The sequence below is a fragment of the Acipenser ruthenus genome, chromosome 2, assembly GCF_902713425.1.
Source record: "Acipenser ruthenus chromosome 2, fAciRut3.2 maternal haplotype, whole genome shotgun sequence".
In the NCBI taxonomy this organism is placed as follows: domain Eukaryota; kingdom Metazoa; phylum Chordata; class Actinopteri; order Acipenseriformes; family Acipenseridae; genus Acipenser; species Acipenser ruthenus.
In genome coordinates this window covers 544,558-562,271 of record NC_081190.1, presented here as the reverse complement: position 1 = coordinate 562,271, position 17,714 = coordinate 544,558, and the positions used below count along the sequence as shown (strand labels likewise).

The 17,714-nt window shown below is 41.5% G+C and overlaps 1 protein-coding gene across 2 annotated transcripts in view; it reads right to left on the bottom strand.

The window, feature by feature from the left end:
* LOC117403985 (dedicator of cytokinesis protein 2-like) overlaps positions 1–17,714 on the bottom strand; it is a 428,344-nt gene that overhangs the window by 87,800 nt on the left and 322,830 nt on the right. For both annotated transcript variants that reach the window (XM_058985710.1, XM_058985720.1), the window contains one exon: positions 11,243–11,337. In XM_058985710.1, the coding sequence (XP_058841693.1) occupies positions 11,243–11,337 (95 nt within the window). The remainder of the gene's footprint in view (positions 1–11,242; positions 11,338–17,714) is intronic.

The window sequence follows — 17,714 nt, the reverse complement described above, 5'->3', positions numbered from 1 at the left end:
CGTGGTTTGAGAGCTCACAGAATGTCAAGTTCTAGCATCCACAATATTCACACTGGCAATGCTCTATTTGAAGTGACGTTCAATCCAGTGTGATTGAGCACTGTAAATTAAACATACTGGTTCATATTTTCAAAAGCATTTACTTGACTTTGTTAGTGAACTCACGTGATGTTTCTTAGCTATTTGGTTCTAGTTTTGTAAAATGAACGGGTGTATATGCCTGTGGGAAGGTGGGTTGCAGTGCGCAGGTGTAGAGGTGATGCAGTGTTCAAGATAACGACAGACAACAAAGTACTGGTGAAATTGTGGCTTGAATTTGTAATCCAATAGTCTGATGACAACAGTAAACAATAAATAGAGGACTGGCAGTACCCAACATGGGGTTCAGTCCTGAAATAATAAGCACAGCATTTAAACACACGCAATACACAAACACGAGTGCAAGTCCAGGGTGAGTGAGGTTAGTGCTAGTGGTGCAAATACAATTCATCCGTGAACAATAGTGCAGTGTTGTCCGGGTTTGTGCTGGCCTGTCCTGACAGCTCAGGATCGCATTAGCCATATAATAAATAACAAACAGTACAAAGAAAACACTCACGGTTACTTTATACTTGTCCTTTGGCGGTTTGACCTTAACCATAAACAAAGGAATAGATCACCTAGCTTCGTCTCCTGTTTGTACTGTCAGTCATGCCCCCTTGGTTAGCGAGTGCAGCCGTTTCTCCTCCAGTCCACGGTTGCCACATCGCTTTCCCACTGGGGTGATGACTTAGTGTACTGCCCCCTTTCTAGATGGCTGACTTCCGCCTAACCCTGGGAATGAATTGTCAGGCCATCCAGTCCAGGGCACTCTGTTCCCGCTATACTGCGTCCTCACAGGTCGGGAGGGAGATTCATTTATTTACCCTCTGCTGCAGCAAACCACAACTCAACTCCCGCTACTTATTTGAACAATGTCGCATGACTCTCGTAATGTATAATGCTATAGAGCTCACTAAGAAGATGCAACACATATTTAAATTAGCATATTGCAGCTGTCTTTATTAACATATTTTCTCTTAGTACATATGACAAAATGTTTACTTTGCTAAGTGTCGGAATAAAAATGCAAATTGCGGTATGTTAAGCAGCTAGCTAATTTCAGTACATGCCTGGGTGTATAATTTAAGGCTAATTAGTTTAAGTAGCCATATTGTGTTTTACATATTGCATACTTTAATATTAAGTTCAATAATAATACTGCTACTAATAATAAATTAAGTCATAAAAAATAAATGTATGTTTTGGCATTTCTTTGTTTAATTCTTTTTTATAGTCACTGCATCACGATGGCTCTGTTTAGTGATGTTGTTGATGTGGTTTAACCTGGTGGATTCGGACGCTTGCACCCTCTAGCTGTTCTGTCTGGGCTAAATCCCCTCAGAACTGAACAGCTACAAAATGACAAGCAAGTTTAGATTAATATTGAATATAATCTAAATGAAAACATGTGGCACACTGAGGAATAAGCATGTACGCCTGTGTTAATCACTTCATAAAAATAATGTTCTTGATTATTATTTATTTATTAGCAGACACCCTTATTATTATTATTATTTATTTCTTAGCAGATGCCCTTATCCAGGGCGACTTACAATTGTTACAAGATATCACATATACATTATTTCACATTATACAGATATCACATTATTTTTACATACAATTACCCATTTATACAGTTGGGTTTTTACTGGAGCAATCTAGGTAAAGTACCTTGCTCAAGGGTACAACAGTCCAGAGCCCTAACCACTACTCCATACTGCTGCCCTAACCACAACAACACACTGCTGCCCTACATTTTACCCTAGTATTGCAAATGTAATACCGATCCACAAAAAGGGAGACAAAACCGAACCAGGTAACTACAGACCAATAAGCCGAACTTCTAGTATATGTAAACTTATGGAAACTATAATAAGATCCAAAATGGAAAATTACCTATATGGTAACATTATCCTGGGTGACAGTCAGCATGGTTTTAGGAAAGGGAGATCGTGTCTAACTAACCTACTTGATTTTTTTGAGGATGCAACATCGACAACTGATAATTGCAAAGCATATGACATGGTTTATTTAGATTTCCAGAAAGCTTTTGACAAAGTCCCACATAAAAGATTAATTCTCAAACTGAACACAGTAGGGATTCAAGGAAATGCATGCATGTTGAATTTAAATCAAGGGAAGTAATGTTAAAACTTTACAATGCACTAGTAAGACCTCATCTAGAATACTGTGTTCCATTCTGGTCACCTCGCTACAAAAAGGATATTGCTGTTCTAGAAAGAGTGCAAAGAAGAGCTATCAGAATTATTCCTGGTTTAAAATGTCATAGACAGGCTAAAATAATTCAATCTATTCAGTCTTGAACAAAGAAGACTACGCGGCGATCTGATTCAAGCATTCAAAATTCTAAAAGGTATTGACAATGTCGACCCAGAGGATTAGATAAAGGGGCATTCAGAACAGAAAATAGGAGGCACTTTTTTACACAGAGAATTGTGAGGGTCTGGAACCAACTTATTTTTTTAATTTGATTTTGTTTTCACTGCAGGTACTATAAACTAAAAGCGGTTGTTTACGTTATTTTGACAAAAGGTATTTAGAGTGTCCTGTCAGGTAGGCATGAGCTCTGAGGGAGTGCAGATCGACAGGAGAGAGCCCGGCAGGGGTAATTGATTAAAGAGATTGGAAACAAAGAGGAGGGAGGATTGCTAGAGGAACAAGCGGAGACAGATCCCTGCACGTCCCCTCTTGTCGATGCTCTGCTTCCTGCTCACCAAGGCTTTGTTGTATAACTCGTGGAGAGAGCTGGGGGGGTCTCTTGCTCACACATTGACATTGCTCATTCTTTGTGAAGACTCCCACAGTTTCCCTCTCTATCTCTCTGCCGCTCATCCACTCCTGCTGTGAGTGGTCATGCCGAGGTTTCATTGAAACGAATGCAGAGAAGAAGAAAAACCCATATCCGAATGGAGACAGCGCTCCACACTGTTTGCTAATGACAGTTATCTGCGGAGCTGCAAAATGTTAAGCTAAGCTTTGAACTGCTGCTCTTTATAGATGCGGAATGCAACGTGTGGCAAAGTGAGCTGAAATCAAATCTCAAACCTGCAATGTATGCTAGAGACAAGCAAGTGCATTCAGGTATACAGGGATGCACTTAAAGATGTGCTTCCCCTAGACACTGAAGATTGTATGGTTTGATGTTCTGATCCAGAGGTGCAAAGGTAGTCTTGGACTGGACAGCAGTTAACAATCACAGAGTTACTCAGCACCTTCAGAACTACTCTACACATACTCCAACCTATTTTCCAGTTTCATACGACACACCTCCTACACAACAACCTCAACCTAAACAAGGCTCGATTAGTAGTCTCAGTTCACATTTCTTGTCTGTCCCTAGTACTGCACCAGATGTTCATCCAACCTCTATCTCTGTCTCAGACTGTACCAGCCATTCCAGAGCTAACCAGTAACTAAAGGCATTCCCAGAGATGAGTGCACTTAAAACTCTTACAGGGATCATTACAATATTAACAAACTAAACAAAGCTGTCAAAAAAAGGAGGCGACTGCATACTTCCTGCATGATATTTTTCATATGTTTATGATAGAAATAATCTTTAATTATAAATAAATACTACTACTACTACTACTACTACCACTAATAATAATAATAATAATAATTCTGCCATTTAAAAATAAAAAGCGAGTCGTATCTTCTTTTTATATTCTGTGTCCTGTGTGGTCTGGCCTCCCCTGCTTTGCATCACGCCCCATCTACTGTATTCCGAACACACTGGTCTGCAGCAGCCTCTAGTTGTTCTACATTCCTCTCCCATACAGAGAATGAAACTGTTCATAAACACAGCATACGATATAAACCCTTGATTTAGATCAGCAAAGACGTGGCGTCAGTGGAATGTGTAGCTTGAAGTGGCTGCGTAAAGCATTGTAAGTCAGCGGTGCTGCAGGAGTGTGACTCACTCAAAATAATTCATAAAGTGACACCAGGACCCAGCTGAGGACTCAGCTTGCTGCTCCATGTGAATTATAATAAAAACAGGAGCAGAGTGTCTGGGATGCTGAAGAGCAGGGTTTACGAGGCAGGAACGCAAACAGGAAGTGGGTACGTGGATAGCGGGATCCCTTGTAAAAGCTGAATTAAATATCTTGATTAAAAATATGCAGTAGTGTGCAAATGTATTAGAACACCTCTATCCATTATATACTTTCTTGCAATTTTCGGTCAGTAATCAGTGATATAGAAACAATAGGCACTGACAGACCGCTTTGTGCTTTAATTAGGCATCTTAAGCAATTACAAGATCATTGAGGAGGCTGTGTGGTCCAGTGGTTAAAGAAAAGGGCTTGTAACCAGGAGGTCCCCGGTTCAAATCCCACCTCAGCCACTGACTCATTGTGTGACCCTGAGCAAGTCACTTAACCTCCTTGTGCTCCGTCTTTCGGGTGAGATGTAGTTGTAAGTGACTCTGCAGCTGATGCATAGTTCACACACCCTAGTCTCTGTAAGTCGCCTTGGATAAAGGCGTCTGCTAAATAAACAAATAATAATAATAATAATAATAATAATAATTGAGGAGTCGTTGCCCTCCTATGGCGGTGAGACAGGTGCTGCTGCCAGTCTCCTCAGATAGACGAGTGCCCTTTCTTGACGCAGGGACATGCTGCAGCCAGACGTCTCTCCCAGCTCTGGAGCTCCTTTCCTCACCCTGCTCGGGGGGAAAGCTTTTTTTCCTCAAACCCTTTTTCAGTCTGTGAACCACTGGAGTTTGGTGTTGGTTTGCCATTCATACAGTGTGGTCGATTCAATTGATCTGAACAGTTCATACCGCTGCCATTCAGCTCAATTACAAAACCTATTCCCTGAGGTTTTTTTATGAAAGACATTCAGTAAATAATCTTCAAACCTCTTGATAGGAATCCAAAGATTAACTATAAGAAACTAAAGAAGAAGAAATCCAGCCCAAGCTGCACGTTGGCTTGCACCCTGACAGCCATTTCATGTGAAAAGCAGAAGATATCACATGTTTGGATTTCCTTGTCCTGTTATTTTGACGGCTCTGCTGTTTGGTGTACTACATTAGCTTTGGCAATACCAGCTCTCCTCAGCAAGCCAGTCGCTTTGAATTGAAATGGATTAGGATTTCAATTCAGACCCCCTATAAGCTTTACCTGCGGTGTACCCAGGGCCGGATTAACGCATAGGCAAACTAGGGTTACCATGGTAAAGGCAGAGAAAAAACATGTCGTAGAGCACAGTTTAAATTACAAAGCAAAGTGTGTGCAATGTACCAGCATGGGGAAAGTGGGAAACCTAATTAACAAACCTTTTACCATGGCAAAGGGGGGCTGGGGAGCTGGACAGCAGCGCATGTACACACAGCACAGAGGGATTTAAATATTGGTGCAATGTTATAAAATCAACAGCTTATGGGATTATATCCAGATGTAATCTGAGAGGCCGTAGATCACACGAGGGGTTTGAGTTAGTTTGATCACAACACGTTCTGTATTAAATTGGTGCTCAATAATTGTGTAAACAAGGGCAACTGAGGGAGCGCTTTGTTTAGTATTCAGTAACTGCCACGTTTTATTCCATTTAATTAATGTCTAACAACTTAAAACCACCCCCTTTCTTAAAACCACCGTGCGTCCCTCTCAGAAGGCTGCATTATATATGGGAGGTGTTTACAATCTGCCATGTAACTGCATTTTTATTGAATCATTTAAAAGTTAGATCACAAAGCTTCCCGGAGAACAAAGTCAATTTTGAAGGAATATCTAAAAGGGGTGCGATGAAGCAGAACACCACCACCGGCTTATTAAAATATGGGTTTAATATTTATTAAAACATTTTTTAAATGTACTTTCCTCACCGCGCACGTCAGCACACATCAGATTTGTATTGCATTTGGTAAAGTGAAGGAGGATGCAGAGTGGATATGCACCTGCTCCCACAAAGCACATTTAAAAATAGGCCACGCTTATATATATATATATATATATATATATATATATATATATATATATATATATATATATATTCATCTCTAGCAATAAAATAAATACATGAACCCTCCTATTGTGCTCAGAATTGAGGTGTTTTAGGTCATATTTGTGTAATTTCAAACACATTGAAACAGCCTTGAATTGAGCTCATGTCTTTTTTTTCTTTGCATAGCTTTTACCCTTTTATGCTAAAGAACAGAAAGCAATGTAAACTCCTGGCTCCTGATTCTCCTGCAGTATATTCACAGTTAATGTTTCTGGCTCCTGATTCTCCTGCAGTATATTCACAGTTAATGTTTCTGGCTCCTGATTCTCCTGCAGTATATTCACAGTTAATGTTTCTGGCTCCTGATTCTCCTGCAGTATATTCACAGTTAATGTTTCTGGCTCCTGATTCTCCTGCAGTATATTCACAGTTAATGTTTCTGGCTCCTGATTCTCCTGCAGTATATTCACAGTTAATGTTTCTGGCTCCTGATTCTCCTGCAGTATATTCACAGTTAATGTTTCTGGCTCCTGATTCTCCTGCAGTATATTCACAGTTAATGTTTCTGGCTCCTGATTCTCCTGCAGTATATTCACAGTTAATGTTTCTGGCTCCTGATTCTCCTGCAGTATATTCACAGTTAATGTTTCTGGCTCCTGATTCTCCTGCAGTATATTCACAGTTAATGTTTCTGGCTCCTGATTCTCCTGCAGTATATTCACAGTTAATGTTTCTGGCTCCTGATTCTCCTGCAGTATATTCACAGTTAATGTTTCTGGCTCCTGATTCTCCTGCAGTATATTCACAGTTAATGTTTCTGGCTCCTGATTCTCCTGCAGTATATTCACAGTTAATGTTTCTGGCTCCTGATTGTCCTGCAGTATATTCACAGTTAATGTTTCTTTATGTTTCCTGCCTAGCATTGAACAACAGACTTACTCGTCCCATTCAAACGTCAGATCCATTGTACTGATATGCTTAATGGCAAATCGATTTTTAAATAACTTTATACCACCAAATACATGTATCCACATATTCAAAATAATATTGATCATTATTGGTTCAAATCAAGATGGAGTTCTTGGTTCAATCCAATGATTTCAGTGTGGTGTGGATGGAATCATCCAATTGAAGTTCATTTTGTCAGAGGTGTGCCGTGGATGGAATCATCCAATTGAGTTCATTTTATCAGAGGTGTGCCATGGATGGAATCACCCAATTGAAGTTCATTTTATCAGAGGTGTGCCGTGGGTTGAATCATCCAATTGAACTTCATTTTGTCAGAGGTGTGCCGTGGGTTGAATCATCCAATTGAAGTTCATTTTGTCAGAGGTGTGGTGTGGATGGAATCATCCAATTGAAGTTCATTTTGTCAGAGGTGTGCCGTGGGTTGAATCATCCAATTGAAGTTCATTTTGTCAGAGGTGTGCCGTGGGTTGAATCATCCAATTGAAGTTCATTTTGTCAGAGGTGTGCCGTGGATGGAATCATCCAATTGAAGTTCATTTTGTCAGAGGTGTGCCGTGGATGGAATCATCTAATTGAAGTTCATTTTGTCAGAGGTGTGCCGTGGATGGAATCATCTAATTGAAGTTCATTTTGTCAGAGGTGTGCCGTGGGTTGAATCATCCAATTGAAGTTCATTTTGTCAGAGGTGTGCCGTGGGTTGAATCATCCAATTGAAGTTCATTTTGTCAGAGGTGTGCCGTGGGTTGAATCATCCAATTGAAGTTCATTTTGTCAGAGGTGTGCCGTGGATGGAATCATCTAATTGAAGTTCATTTTGTCAGAGGTGTGCCGTGGGTTGAATCATCCAATTGAAGTTCATTTTGTCAGAGGCATGGTGTGGATGGAATCATCCAATTGAAGTTAATTTTGTCAGAGGTGTGCCGTGGGTTGAATCATCCAATTGAAGTTCATTTTGTCAGAGGTGTGGTGTGGATGGAATCATCCAATTGAAGTTCATTTTGTCAGAGGTGTGCCATGGATGGAATCATCCAATTGAAGTTCATTTTGTCAGAGGTGTGCCGTGGGTTGAATCATCCAATTGAAGTTAATTTTGTCAGAGGTGTGCCATGGATGGAATCATCCAATTGAAGTTCATTTTGTCAGAGGTGTGCCGTGGGTTGAATCATCCAATTGAAGTTCATTTTGTCAGAGGTGTGCCATGGATGGAATCATCCAATTGAAGTTCATTTTGTCAGAGGTGTGCCGTGGGTTGAATCATCCAATTGAAGTTCATTTTGTCAGAGGTGTGCCGTGGGTTGAATCATCCAATTGAAGTTCATTTTGTCAGAGGTGTGCCATGGATGGAATCATCCAATTGAAGTTCATTTTGTCAGAGGTGTGCCGTGGGTTGAATCATCCAATTGAAGTTCATTTTGCCAGAGGTGTGCCGTGGGTTGAATCATCCAATTGAAGTTCATTTTGTCAGAGGTGTGCCGTGGGTTGAATCATCCAATTGAAATTCATTTTGTCAGAGGTGTGCCGTGGGTTGAATCATCCAATTGAAGTTCATTTTGTCAGAGGTGTGCCGTGGGTTGAATCATCCAATTGAAGTTCATTTTGTCAGAGGTGTGCCGTGGTTTGAATCATCCAATTGAAGTTCATTTTGTCAGAGGTGTGCCATGGATGGAATCATCCAATTGAAGTTCATTTTGTCAGAGGTGTGCCGTGGGTTGAATCATCCAATTGAAGTTCATTTTGTCAGAGGTGTGCCGTGGGTTGAATCATCCAATTGAAGTTCATTTTGTCAGAGGTGTGCCGTGGGTTGAATCATCCAATTGAAGTTCATTTTGTCAGAGGTGTGCCGTGGGTTGAATCATCCAATTGAAGTTCATTTTGTCAGAGGTGTGCCGTGGGTTGAATCATCCAATTGAAGTTAATTTTGTCAGAGGTGTGCCGTGGGTTGAATCATCCAATTGAAGTTCATTTTGTCAGAGGTGTGCCGTGGGTTGAATCATCCAATTGAACTTCATTTTGTCAGAGGTGTGCCGTGGGTTGAATCATCCAATTGAAGTTCATTTTGTCAGAGGTGTGCCGTGGGTTGAATCATCCAATTGAAGTTCATTTTGTCAGAGGTGTGCCGTGGGTTGAATCATCCAATTGAAGTTCATTTTGTCAGAGGTGTGCCGTGGGTTGAATCATCCAATTGAAGTTCATTTTGTCAGAGGTGTGCCGTGGGTTGAATCATCCAATTGAAGTTCATTTTGTCAGAGGTGTGCCGTGGGTTGAATCATCCAATTGAAGTTCATTTTGTCAGAGGTGTGCCGTGGGTTGAATCATCCAATTGAAGTTCATTTTGTCAGAGGTGTGCCGTGGGTTGAATCATCCAATTGAACTTCATTTTGTCAGAGGTGTGCCGTGGGTTGAATCATCCAATTGAAGTTCATTTTGTCAGAGGTGTGCCGTGGGTTGAATCATCCAATTGAAGTTCATTTTGTCAGAGGTGTGCCGTGGGTTGAATCATCCAATTGAACTTCATTTTGTCAGAGGTGTGCCGTGGGTTGAATCATCCAATTGAAGTTCATTTTGTCAGAGGTGTGCCGTGGGTTGAATCATCCAATTGAAGTTCATTTTGTCAGAGGTGTGCCGTGGGTTGAATCATCCAATTGAAGTTCATTTTGTCAGAGGTGTGCCGTGGGTTGAATCATCCAATTGAAGTTCATTTTGTCAGAGGTGTGCCGTGGATGGAATCATCCAATTGAAGTTCATCCACCCAGATGATGTAGAAGAGTAAACACTCCTCCTTTTTTGAATCGTATTTTGTCACACTTGTACTTGCTAGAACCAAAGTCATTGTATTTATTTTGCTCTTAATTGTATTATTACTTGTACTGTGATTCTTGAAATGTATTTTTGTTTACGACTGTAAGTCGCCCTGGATAAGGGCGTCTGCTAATAAATAATAATAATAATAATAATAATAATAATAATAATAATAATAATAATAATAATAATAATAATAATAATAATATTACTTCCTAATAACTGTAGTATTGATTAGCACAGGAAAACCGGACAGTTATTACATGAAGGTTGTTCTGGTTGAGTCCATTTTCCAGGTGGTAAGGCTTACCACCTTCATGGACAGCCACTCTTTATACACACATGAGTTCTGTGGCGCTGAGTTTCAAAGGCAGATATCCTGGACTTGGTCCTGTCTCCTAATATTTAAGCTGCACTCCCTCCTTAATGAGATCTAATTGTATTTCACTCCAGGGGCTATAAATCAATGTATTGATTAAAACGAATTTGTTCAGACATAGACGTAGTACTGGAGCTGATTCTGGGCATGATTTGATAGTCCTAAGAAATAATGCAGCCAGTGGTCAATTTTTATCTGATTATACAAAGAGCTCAAAAACATAATCGTGGAATTGTGTACTGCACAGAGGACACACTGTGCACAGGCACATATCCTCAGAAATATATTCAACTGAGCCCTGAGACCAGCACTTTGAGCTGATTTGTTCCACACTGGTTACCACGGTACCAGAGTTATTTTAAGGGAACGCACTGTGTATAACGTGAACCCTGTCTGTAACACATGTGCTCTATGTTAAGTACAGCATCTCTTGTATAAATTATTAAACACTCAATAGTGCTAAACTTAGAAATACTAAAATAAGCTTGTTGAAGACAGTGAGAAAGACTCATCGTCCAAGTTTCTTTTCATATTTCTAAGTTTAGCAGTATCGAGTGTTTCATAATTATGGATGAGATGTGCTATACCTAGCAAGGTAGCAGAAGCCCTTTAGCCCTGTTTGTGCTGACCTCAGTAGGAGAGAGAGCTCAGGGAAGGCTGCATGCTGTAGGATGTGTGCAGATTGCATTTTTTTTTTAATAAGGGCCCAAGAGTCAGTCAAGACTTATGTTAACCTTAGCGGTAAGCAGAGGACAGAGACTGGACAGAATCCAGTTACATGTGTGTAATGATGCAAATAAACTCAGGTGGTTATGTTCATAATAAAATAAAGAATACTGTATTTACTTTGCTGCTGGGACTGTACACATGTTGCTGCTGTGGTTGTACTGCGTCCTATCAGCGTGCTAGGTTACACCTACGCAGAGAAATGTGGATAGCTATTACCGTGCACTATGTAATACCTGGACTGGATCTAGAGTAAGCTTTTGCTATATTACAATATGCAATCCATCTTGCCCCAGCCCTGTGGTTCCCTACCTGTTCTGGACCATGGTCATCACCATCCAGTCAGAGGGGTAGACTGTCTTCCCAATCAGGTCCTTGAAGATGATGAAGGTCTCCATCAGGAAGTCCTGCACAAGAACCAGAAAACACTGAGGAGGAGGAGATTCCATCACAAACACTCAGCTCTGCAGGCAGCGTGCAGCAGGTATGTAAGGTCCAGGCCATGACACCAGTGTAATGGGGCGGAGGCTGGGTGCAAACTAGACCACAAGCAAGCATATTAACCACTATGTAACAGAGGCAGACTCATCTGCATGTGTGCTGATGAGTAACTGTAACTGTTTACATAAGGTGTGTGTTTTAATTTTTTTTAAAATTTTGTACCCACATGGACCTCTCAGAACTACATTTCCCATCATCCTCCTGCTCACATATGTAACTGAGATGAATTTACCAGTGAGCAGGAGGATGATGGGAAATGTAGTTCTGAGAGGTCCCTGCGGGTACATGGGAAGCCATCTTGAGGCAGGGAATGCAATTTAAAAGTTTAAAAAAGTGGTCAAAATGTAAAAAAAAATAAAAAATTAAAACAATACACACACCTTGCGTAAACAGTTGTAGCAACACATGGGAACATGTAACATAATAAAATAAAAAGGTCCTTACGTGCCCTTTAACCTCATCTGATTTTGGGGTCAGAATACACAATGGAAATGCAACACTGCCCGCTACACAGGCGGTTAAGTGCATGTCTTATACAGATGTCAGAACAATAGGCTACATACTGTACATGAGCAGCTAGGGGTAACCCATTACACCATCATCCAAGATCCATGCAGTCCTCTAACCACACACGGCCCCCATACACCATGCTGGATCCTGGTAGATGGAGCAGGTCCTGGGGCTTGTGTTACTCAAGTACACTCAATATCAGCCATAAAAGAGAGCTTGCCATCCGATGCACAGTAAACCAATGAATTAGTAATGGGAACTGTAAAAGACCCGCGGTTTGTGTGTGTTCTTTATGAGGCAGCGCTGCTGAGCTGAAGGATAATAAACTCCGTTCTTTTGCTTGGTTGCTCCTCTTATAAAAAGTGCTGTATAGGCTGCTGGAATAAATTGATTCTGTGAAAAAAAAGACAAGTGTAAAGGTTTGCTTGGGACAGCTCTGTGAGAAATAAGAAGGTAACGAATATTCTGCTTCCATTAGGTACATATTTTATATATAGTACAGTATAGCACCCCCCAAAACCCACTGTGAGACATTTATATTAAGGAGAGGAGTGGCAGTGTAGCTCTAGGAATCCAAAGCATGGTGCATTGTGAGCACTCTTCAGATAAATGAATGCATAAGAAAAAAAGGTTAGCAAAGCGACGCAATCAACACTACCTTTAAACTTGTATAAAAGCTACTCTAGGATAACTAATGAAATAGTTTCAGTGACTTGCACTGACAAAAACAAACAGAGCTGGACATATCAGTGAGCTATCCTTCCTGTATTACTACTGGAATGCTTTGCAGCTTTGAGTAGAGTTATGTTTGCCACACCTTTATACTGCTGTGCTGTAATCTAAGAGTTTATACAGCTGGAACGGCAATGCCTGCTCAAAACGTGGTAGTAATATTCATCTTAACCAGGATTTAGTTGATCGTACCTGTGGGAAATATAATGGATATTTTGTACTAGTAGTATAAACTGGAAGTGGGATTTTGTGTTAGCCTGTATTGGTTTTACTGTCTATGTCAGCCTGGCTCTGGCGCTGTGATCTGTGCTTCCACTTGGTGGCGTGACAGCTTTGTCACAGAGGATACATGGAAATGAGGAATGTTGCTTTAAATCCAGACCTTTTTGAGTCTTGTACTTTTATTTATTAAAGGAAGTTTGGGATCTGATCTTACCACTGATTCTGATAGGGGTGTAAACCTTATTAGGATTAGTGTCAGGCTGCAATATTTAATCAATAATGTTTATTTGAAATATTACTAATCTTTATTTTATGTTAATGTGTTTTTGTTTAAAAGTTAATATCTTGGTAGTGGTTGTGAAACAACTAAACAAACACACAAAAAAATAAATAGCAAATTGCTAACCCAGAAGTGAACCCCTTCTCCACAGTGATGCTACTCTCTCAGTAATTCAAAGCCTAACAGCAACAGCAGAGCACCAACCTAGAGCCTCAAAGTATAAGTATGACTGGAAACCCGCAGTCTGTGTGGATGCTGCTGGAGTTACTGTACGAATGCTCCTGGAACAATTTCCAGTGTACACGTTGGCATCCGGTGTGAGTGGCTGTCTTTCTGCACGTCTTGCATCGCTATTCATGAGATCTACTATTCTAAACACCAGAGGGGCATGGCTCACCGCACTCATGATCATTGCAGATAAAGCTCATCTGTTTTAAACCTGTGCTTGCGTCTCCCGTGTGCTTTGTCGACTGAGCCCTGGTCAGCGTACAGCACCTTGTGTTTGTCATTGATTCAGAGATGGGCCCATATAAGATGTGCAGGTTCTGGCTCAGATGCTGTGATGCTGGTGGATAGAGCTGGTCCAGGATGAGCCTGAGTGAGGGATGGGGGGTGAACTCGTGCAGACAGTCCCTCCTGAGAGCTGAGTACCAGATACCAAATGTGACATCATGTGACATTATGACATCTAATGTCATCCCGTTCAGATGGGTCATTAGGAACTTCCTACAGTAACTATTAGGTTGATATCAACGATTTCATGGGCTGATTGCATTCTTCTCAGATCTGTCCATTGCTTTAAATTACACTCTCAGGATTTGGGGTATTTTATTAATTTGCTCAATTCTGTGCATTATTAAGCTATGGCACTGTTCATCCTTATGAATCTGACTATGCCAATACAGTAGAGCAAGAGGTTCCCAACTGGCCTGTACGAATGGGACAATATTCCTTCAAAATACCCCATTTAACAGACTGATTACAATTATATCAGCTTTGCCACCCAAGCTACGTGTTACAGCCTCAAAGCATTCGAAACAAATTTAGCCATTTTTTTTAAAAATGAAATATATAATTTGCGAAGCCTGGTGCTACTGGGAAGTCGCAGTGACATTAATAAAGTCTGAAAGCAGTATGACGGGAGCCCCATTAATCACTGTGCCTGCTCCTTCCAGCCCATCTGTGCACATTGCTTCCATTCTCAAAGTGTCTTCCTTCAATCATCCTAATGACCCTTTCAGATCATTTCCTTCATGTTAATTTCATTACAAAATAAAAAGGCTGCATGTCCGCCAGGAGGCTGGCGAGCGAAGCGTCTGAGCCGGAGGACAGTTCTCTTTACTGACAGTCTGAGCCAGCAGAGTCTGACACTCTGGGCTGGATTCTCAAAGCTATTTACTCCAAATCATCATTAGCACAATTTGTATTTGAAAGGAAAAGAAAAAACACCATTACAATTCTAAAGTGAAAAAGAAACAACCTCAGACTGCTTACAACTCACTAAGTTCAAAGTCTCAGGGGCAGGTGTGCTAAGATGGGCCAGTCGCAGCGCAAACATACCGCAGTTTGCATTTTTGTTGCGACAGTTTGCGAAGTGCACATTTTGTCGTATGTATTAAGAAAAAAATATGTTAATGAAGAGAGCTGCAATATTCCAAGTCAAATATTGTGTTTTTATGAAAAAGCTTTTCATAATCATACAGCAGCCCCTCGCTTAACTGGACATGCTTGCCTGACATAAGGAGGTGTCAGGTTTTAAAAAAATACAATAAAATCGCACACGCATACATTTATAAATGCTCAATGTATTTTAAATGTATAAATCATTGAGCTGAAATAACACTCATGTGTTTTGGGTAGGCTGCACATTACAATATGAAATAATATATAAATCTGTACAGTAGGCCTATACAGTATACAGTACAGTAGTAAAATCAAATGAACACCTAGCGCACTTTCTTTTTACTTTAGCCTGTAAGCTACTGGTAACACAAAATAAATCATGCTGCTGCATTGCACACATTGCTGTACAATGAGAATAAAAGAGTATTTAAAATTGAAACTGAATTATTTTAGCTCTTTTTACAATTCCAAACCTTAATATAATGGGTGTGTTTCCTGTTCCTATACAGATGCTCAGAATGAGCTGGAGAGGTTATGTGTGCAGTCTATTGCAGTGGAGTAAACTTTTCCTATGCCGCCCCCTTTTCTTAACATACATTTTTTTTACATTTGGCGCCGCATGGATGCTGTAATTTCAGCTCTATACTCTGCAGCTACACTGACCCTCGCCACGTCAAACATCATTTCTCCGGTTCTACAAGTCCTAGAGTGACCGTCAACGGCTCATTTAAAAGGTAAGAACTTGCACTAATTAGCAGTCATTTATGTATTTATTTAAGATTTTCTATCCTTTAAAAAGAAAAAAGCATTTTAATATTTTACAGAACTGCCCCTTTAGTCATTGTTGCACCCCGCAGTTCCTTTGTTGTGGTTAATGAGAGGAAACGAGGACTGTGAGATCGTGAGTGTTTCATGTTTTGTTTGTTTGGTACCTGTCTAATTGTTATGGTTTGTTCCTGTTAGACGGCTAAAACATCCGGGAGCTGTCGCTTGAGGCCAGCACGGAAACGCAGACTGCAAAACATCCGGGAGCTGTCGCTTGAGGCCAGCATGGAAACCTGGACTGCAAAACATCCGGGAGCTGTCGCTTGAGGCCAGCACGGAAACCTGGACTGCAAAACATCCGGGAGCTGTCGCTTGAGGCCAGCACAGAAACCTGGACTGCAAAACATCCGGGAGCTGTCGCTTGAGGCCAGCACGGAAACCTGGACTGCAAAACATCCGGGAGCTGTCGCTTGAGGCCAGCACGGAAACCTGGACTGCAAAACATCTGGGAGCTGTCGCTTGAGGCCAGCACGGAAACCTGGACTGCAAAACATCTGGGAGCTGTCGCTTGAGGCCAGCACGGAAACCCAGACTGCAAAACATCCGGGAGCTGTCGCTTGAGGCCAGCACGGAAACCTGGACTGCAAAACATCTGGGAGCTGTCGCTTGAGGCCAGCACGGAAACCCAGACTGCAAAACATCCGGGAGCTGTCGCTTGAGGCCAGCACGGAAACGCAGACTGCAAAACATCCGGAAGCTGTCGCTTGAGGCCAGCATGGAAACCTGGACTGCAAAACATCTGGGAGCTGTTGCTTGAGGCCAGCATGGAAACCTGGACTGCAAAACATCCGGGAGTTGTCGCTTGAGGCCAGCACGGAAACGCAGACTGCAAAACATCCGGGAGCTGTCGCTTGAGGCCAGCACGGAAACCTGGACTGCAAAACATCCGGGAGCTGTCGCTTGAGGCCAGCACGAAAACCTGGACTGCAAAACATCCGGGAGCTGTCGCTTGAGGCCAGCACGGAAACGCAGACTGCAAAACATCCGGGAGCTGTCGCTTGAGGCCAGCATGGAAACCTGGACTGCAAAACATCTGGGAGCTGTTGCTTGAGGCCAGCATGGAAACCTGGACTGCAAAACATCCGGGAGTTGTCGCTTGAGGCCAGCACGGAAACGCAGACTGCAAAACATCCGGGAGCTGTCGCTTGAGGCCAGCACGGAAACCTGGACTGCAAAACATCCAGGAGCTGTCGCTTGAGGCCAGCACGAAAACCCAGACTGCAAAACATCCGGGAGCTGTCGCTTGAGGCCAGCACGAAAACCTGGACTGCAAAACATCCGGGAGCTGTCGCTTGAGGCCGCAAGGCTAGATAGGAGCAGTGTGGAGTAGTGGTTAGGGCTCTGGACTCTTGACTGGATGGTCATGGGTTCAATCCCAGGTGGGGGGCACTGCTGCTGTACCCTTGAGCAAGGTACTTTACCTAGATTGCTCCAGTAAAAACACAACTGTATAAATGGGTAATTGTATGTAAAAATAATGTAATTGTATGTACAAATAATGTGATATCTTGTAACAATTGTAAGTCACCCTGGATAAGGGCATCTGCTAAGAAATAAATAATAATAATAAGATTATTATATAAACAGTCTTAACAGAAATCCCAAACTTGCCGTGACAGTAGCATCAGATAAGTCAATACAGGGCCCATGGGGGGCTAATACTAGACTGTGGCCCACAAGATCAAACAGCACAGCACAAAATTGCTACCTAATGATAAATGAACCCCAGGAGCTTCCAATTACGTGTTTTTTTTGTTAATTAAAATAAACAAACAGGTTTGAGCTTCAGGAAATGCAATAAAAGGGAAGAATGAGTTTGTAGAAGTCTATATTTAATATAAAAATCAATGCAAGGTTGGCAAGATTCAGGAGAAGGGGGATGCTTCATAACTGAAGCGTGACGTGGTTTTGTTGTAGCAAGCTCAGCAATAAAGTGGATGCTGGAGATTAGTAAAGGTGAGCGAGCTCATCTCTTTCACACCACTTGGGGAGGTGGTAGGGGAGTTTTCTGTCTCATATAAGCTAACAATGCTTGCTTTGCATTTTTCATCACTATACCCCATAAGAAACTAAAGCACTGCTCTTTATATA